Genomic DNA, 6,587 nt, shown 5'->3' on the forward strand with positions numbered 1-6,587 from the left:
TATGAATGGCCTTCAGACAGGCTGCATGTATTTCTTTGACCTCCCCTTCTACTCCATGCAAGAGAGCAGCCTGTCTGGGCATGTTCTACACATATTTTTCTCATGTCTGTTCTTAGATTCAGGGAACATACATATGTTTTGAAAACAGTTATGATATGTCTGAGATCAAATCTTCCAAACATCTCATGCTAAAAGAATGTGACTTTCGTCCACCAGGGGGCAGTGAAGAGCCAGCATTCGGATCCGAGGATCCCGAGGAGCACCAGTTCTCCGACATTGAGGATTCCGAGGAGGGCGACGATAACGAGGAGGAGGACGAGGACGACGACTGCTCCTCCCACGACGACCCGCCGTCCTCCTGCTCCACCGACACCCGTCCGTCCACCGGAGGCCAGTCTGACAGCGGCCAGAGTCTGCAGCTGGACCTCCCAGAGCACTCCTCCTTTCCCCACTCCAGTGGCAGCAGCCACGACTACCCTTCCCCGCGGAGGCCATGGCCTGGCACACGCGCTGCCTCCCCCGGCAGCAAGAGGGCGATGTTCTCGCGGCGGCGCTGGGAGGCCTCCCCGCGGGCCTTCTCCCCGGCCCGAGAGGGCGCCTCCGGCTCTGCGTTCCGCAGCCTCTCGCCGCGCCTGGAGCTGTCCTCGCCCAGCCGTCACCTCTCGCCGTCCCCGGAGCGTGGGCCCTCGCCCTCCCCCATCAGGCCCCTGTCCCCCCTGCGGCCCCTGTCCCCGATGCGGCCCCTGTCCCCAGGACACTACCGCAGCTCCAGGGCCATGCTCACCCCCTCCCCGCTGCGGGCGCAGCACTACAGGCACCACAGCTCCCCCGCACACCTCCCCTGGGACTCCACCTGCACACACACCACACGCTCCGAGCCTCGACAGGTGAGACACACTTTCGTCATCATGTTCTGCAGAAAGTACTGATTCGTTGCAAAAGTTTCAAGCAAACTTGGACAAAGCATATCTGAATATCCAAAGTGGAAATTCATACATAACCAACCACCCTGCCAAACCCTTGTCCCATCCCATCCTGGACCCATACAGTCATATATATATATATATATATATACTGCTACCACTGCAAAGCCAACTCAGAAATCAACTGGCAAACACTAATATTTACTTATATGTATTTAGATGCTTATGTAGAGTGTGTGAACATATCTACAGCATTTATATTTACTGACTGCTAGATATGTATGATGTTATCAGTATTTGTTTGCTATATCATGAATTCCAATGAGCTTCACCACCACTGCAACCACTAAACCCAACAAAGACAGATTCTGTGTAAATTCTGTGTATAAGGGATGCTCATTCTAAGCTCTTTGTCTCCCCCTGCAGGAGAGACCTGGAACCCCACGCGATGGGCTGACCATCCCCGAGGCTTCTCTGTTCCCTCCTGCTCTCCGCCTCCCCTCCAGCTCCACTTTCGGGTCCGGGTTCGGCTCTGTGTTCGGGTCCGAGCCCGTGCCCGCTGGCGCCCCCAGGATGGTGAACCACATGTTCAGCCACCTCCCGCTCCACTCGCAGGACCAGGCACGCATGCCCTACCACATGATCCCCATCGGGGGCATCCAGATGGTGCAGGCGCGGCCTCGAGCCAAACTGGAGAGGAATCCGTCGTCCACCGTCTCCTCGCCCACGTCTCCTAAAGAGGACATCGCGTTGTTCTATGTCACGTCGCCGGGGACCAGCGACGCCCGGACTCCAAAAGACTACAAATCCCACACCTCGCACGAGGGCAGCCGCCAGCCGGGGCCAGGCTTTCCAGGTGTCAGCTCCACACTCCCAACCGTGGCCAGTTTACAGCCTGGCAAGCAGAAGCCGGACACGACGGAACGCAAACAGCATGGCAGCTTACACACACACACGTCCCCTACAGGCACACACTCGTTAGTTACTGAGCGAACGGACGCCCCGGAGCAGATCACCCACAGACTCTCTGACCTGAGGGTGTCCTCTTTCTCCTCCAATCAGAGGACTAGACAGCTGCCTGATAGGGAGGAGCCTCCGTCAAGGCGAGGCTCCTCATTGGCTGAGAGAGAGGAAGAGGGAGGGGACTTCACCAGTGCAAGCAGAAGGAGGGGCTGCAGCCAGGCAGACACTTAGCCTGCGTTTCATATCTCTGCTTGCTCTTTCACGCTCTATCTGGCTTACCTTACTGCTCTTCTCTCTCTTTTTTGTAATGGTTTTGTTTTTTTTTATAAACAATTTCAGTACTATTGTTAACTTAAATGTTTGTTCTTGCAATATTCAGGATTGTTATAAAATGCACTTTCTTTTCTTTGAGATGATAATACTTATGTAAACCTATCCAATCTCTCCCTCCTGTATCTTTGTTGACATTGCAATCTTAATATATATTTGAATATGTACATGTAAAATGATGACAAATAAATTTGTAAATGAGATAAGTACTTTAATCACCAATAATTCCAATTTGTCCAGTGTCCAGTATTACTCTATATATAGTTATTTGTGCCTTTCTGTCTGGGTCTTTTTGCTTGAAGTGTAGATAAGGAATAAAAGGCTGTGAATTTTACACATATAAATATGGTATAATCTTGTGTTTCATTGGAGTTGATGTCGGGGAAGGGGTAGTTTTATGATTTGTAATTTTTGTTTTTGTTTTTTATTTTTTTTTAGTTTTGAAGTCAGGGTCAGCAAAAAAAGTTACCCAGATGGTGCAGAAAGAGTGGGATGTAAAAGAAAGCTTTGCCAAGCAAATGCACTGAAGTCATATTTTTAATAGAAAAACAGATGATTAGATCATATGTGTGTACAGATAGGAAGTATATGGTCCATATTTATTGTAATTTTAAAATATGAAATGTTATTTTGTTACATTTTGTTTCAAACCATTTTTGTTATTTTTCCAAAGGTTTTGTATTGGTCTTATATTTGCTTTTTTGACTTTGTTGTTTTATGACTTGAAACTGAATTATGAAGACAGAGGATACGAGAGGGACTTATTGGTAGCATCAGGTCGGATGGTTAAAATTCCCTGCAGGTTTGACACGAGTAACTTTCTACTTTCTTGAACCAATAAACATGCACCAGACTTTGCTGAATCTCCAAGGCTGCCTTTATTACTCTTTGATCGCCCATTACAGTACACCATGTGTTTTGACAATTGTTTCTTTTCATAACTTAACACCTCTCCTTTATCTTGTACTATGCTTAGCTCTGTCTGTTTCTTGCCCACTAGAGGGTGCTAGAACCTGATCTGTATCACTGAGTTTTTGCTGACAGCTGAATGCTGTTTCTGTGGCTATAGTCCTCCTGAAATTTGGCAGTACATACATGACACATTATTGTAAAACTTACAATAAAACAAGTTTTTATTGTACAATTTTACAATAAAAACTTACAAACTCATAACTCAAAAACCGTCCATAAATTTAGATAGTAAATATTATCTGATGTAATTTATAGGAGCACAGGTTTACTTGATGCACCACACTGTAAGCTCAGTGAGCAATAACAAACATCTCCCCTTGGTACAGCTCTGCATAAACAATTATTCTGTGATACCACAGCTTTAGTTTTTGAATGGAGCTCACTCTGTGCACTCTCTGTGCACACTCTGTGGACTCTCTGTGCTCACTCTGTGCTCACTCTGACTGTGTGCCCTTATAGTCCAGGCAATCTGTGAGAAAAAATCACCCAACCCAAAACTAATTGCAACAGAAAGGATTTTTGTTGTATTCAGTTCATGAAACCTTCCCATATCACACACCAAAAGTCCATGAAAATCCAAGTGGTGGAACATTGTCAAAATTGGAATTATTTGTGCATAGGTCAGTGGCGAAAAGCTGCACCTGTGGCAGTTTTATTGAACTTTCATAGTACAGGGGATATGTGAAAATTAGGTCAAATTCTTTCATATAAGCATGAAACTTGGTGAACTTGTACAGTTTGGAGCCCTGAACATTTTCAGATATGAAACCATTATCAAAAAACCCTAATGATCGCCGTGGCAACTATTAAATGTTCCATTATAACTGAATTACGCCTATATTCTTCATTATATCTCCTGAACCAAACATGGTATCTCAGAACAAGTGATGCCTACAGGGATGAGCAGTATTTATTGTACATGTATTCCATATTTCAAATACAAAATATATTGTATATTCATCATTTGTATTTGACTGGGTTGAATAAAATGACTTCGTATTTTGTATCAAAATACTTTATAGGTATGTATTTTTGTAGTTTAAAATATTGACAAATATTTTTGCTGAAACCAATACTTTTGGTGATGTGATGACATCATAAAAGTGCAAAACAATGAATGTAGCCTCTGACTGGTGCTGACTTAGAAATTTGCCCACACTTGTGATAATATTGAGATTCAGGAAGATGATCCAGTGCAAGTTGAGTAACTTTAGGCGGTTCAATATAGGGTTCAACATCGAAAAAATTGATACAAAAGGTTTTTTTTATTGATTCTGGTACTGTTAGACATGCTAAATAACATACTAAAAATCTAGTAAAATCTGATCTTGAGAAATGGGTCATTTTGGGGCAGAAAGGGTCATTTGGGGGCAGCCGTGGCCTACTGGTTAGCACCGGACCTGTAACCCGGAGGGTTGCCGGTTCGAACCCCCACCAGTAGGCGCGGCTGAAGTGCCCCTTGAGCAAGGCACCTAACCCCTCACTGCTCCCCGAAGCCGCTGTTGATGCAGGCAGCTCACTGCACCGGGATTAGTGTGTGCTTCACCTCACTGTGTGTACACACTGTACTATGTGTGTTTCACTAATTCACGCATTGGGATAAATGCAGAGACCAAATTTCCCTCACGGGATCAAAAGAGTATATATACTGACTTTTCAAGATGGCCACCAAAATGGCTGCCAAGAGGTTAGAATGGCTATGGGCCCCTATCATGACAGTCAACAGCACGGCGCCAAAGCGTATAATCATCCGCGATGCAACACGTATTTCTATTATATAGTTTTTCATCATGCCCGTCTCTTTTATTGAGCAACGCACCAAGGGGTGTGGCAATTAACGACCTAAGGACGTGTCTAGCGCATTATCTAAAAATCGGCTATCTTACACTACCTAAAACGCGACGCCACTGACCAAGAAATACCTGGTCAGAAATCCATGGCGAAGTTGTTTATATGTTATTTTAAGAGTGCATTATCAACAGTGATGGGCGGTGCACAACTACACCCTGCTTTTCTCGTCCACAGGAACGTGCACCAGCGCACATCCATAAAAACATTATTAATTACACGATTACAATGGGGAACATAATTATAATGAAGATATCAGGAAATACGTCTCACAATGAGTAGTTATTCACCATCATTTGCAAATTGTTAATGACGATTAAAAGTGAATAGGTGAGAGGCACATATGGAGCACAGCTGAAGGCGACTGTCACGAGATGTAAGCAACTCCTCTGCAGGATAAATGTCCTTAGGTTTCTTATTTAGTCATTTATACACTATTGGGGTAAGTGTTGCCTTTTTCAGGCTATTTTGTCAATGGTAACCTATTGTCAGTCAATAGTGAAAGTAATTAACTGTGTATAACTGTTTTGTCGTTGACTATGACACCACGGAGAAGTAAGTTTCACTTTGCCAATGAGTTCAAATAATACACGAGTGCAGATGCGTTTATAGGCTATACTCTGCTTGGTGTTAGTAAAGCATGGTTTAGTGGAATACCTGTTCCATAATGGTCTCGGTGCAAGCTGATTCTTTCAACTGCGCCGCTGACTATCAAAATACCGATGCGCTTTTTGAAGTCGCACTGCTTGCTGTTAAAGAGAATGACAGTATCACTCTCATTGGTTTAAAGGATGTTACGCCCAAAACACACCCATGACTAATTAAGAAACATATAGATCCACCATTTTGCGCCAGGTGCCGGAAAACAAAACCACCCCCAATGTGGACTGGACAAACCCCTAAGCTATTTGATAGTGACCATGCGTATTAGACAAATATAGCCCTATATATCAATTACTATTCAGCCCACAGGGGTGAATCTGAGGACAAATGGTGGTCAAATGAAATAATAATATGATTTTAAATGTTAACATTGAACATTTTGGAATGCTCTACCTTTTCAGCTTATATATTAAAATCAATGTGTTTTAATACAGAGTAAATGCAAAACAGGAATATGTACCATGTCCAAGGCATGGAGGAAGATAATACTTAACTGGTATTATATCTCATCTAGAGGGCATATGCTTTTAGAAAATTAATCTGTTTTCCCTGGACATTATAGGCCAAAATGTATCCACTTTACACTAGATTCGCCTTTGCAGAATAGAGGGCAATGTATTGTGCATGGCATGGAGAAAGATGGGAAATGTCTTGAATTGTGTAATGTCTCATCTAGAGGGTATATGCTTTCAGAAAATATATAGTTTAGGGTGTTTCATTTGTTTTCCCTTGACTGTACATGCCAAAATGTATCCACTGTACACTAGATTCGCCAATGCAGAATAGAGGGCAATGGGTTGTGCATGGCATGGAGGAAGATGGGACATGTCTTAATTGGTGTCACATCACTTCTAGAGGTTATATACTTTCAGAAAATATATAGTTTAG

At 43.8% G+C, this 6,587-nt stretch overlaps 1 protein-coding gene across 3 annotated transcripts in view; it reads left to right on the forward strand.

The window, feature by feature from the left end:
• LOC125305474 (transcription factor HIVEP3) overlaps positions 1 to 3,074 on the forward strand; it is a 78,644-nt gene extending 75,570 nt beyond the window's left edge. For all 3 annotated transcript variants that reach the window (XM_048260207.1, XM_048260208.1, XM_048260209.1), the window contains 2 exons: positions 217 to 887; positions 1,350 to 3,074. In XM_048260207.1, coding sequence (XP_048116164.1) covers positions 217 to 887; positions 1,350 to 2,117 — 1,439 coding nt within the window. In that variant the 3' untranslated portion in view covers positions 2,118 to 3,074. The remainder of the gene's footprint in view (positions 1 to 216; positions 888 to 1,349) is intronic.
• Positions 3,075 to 6,587: the final 3,513 nt, after the last annotated feature.

Source organism: Alosa alosa, chromosome 13, assembly GCF_017589495.1.
Source record: "Alosa alosa isolate M-15738 ecotype Scorff River chromosome 13, AALO_Geno_1.1, whole genome shotgun sequence".
NCBI lineage: Eukaryota > Metazoa > Chordata > Actinopteri > Clupeiformes > Clupeidae > Alosa > Alosa alosa.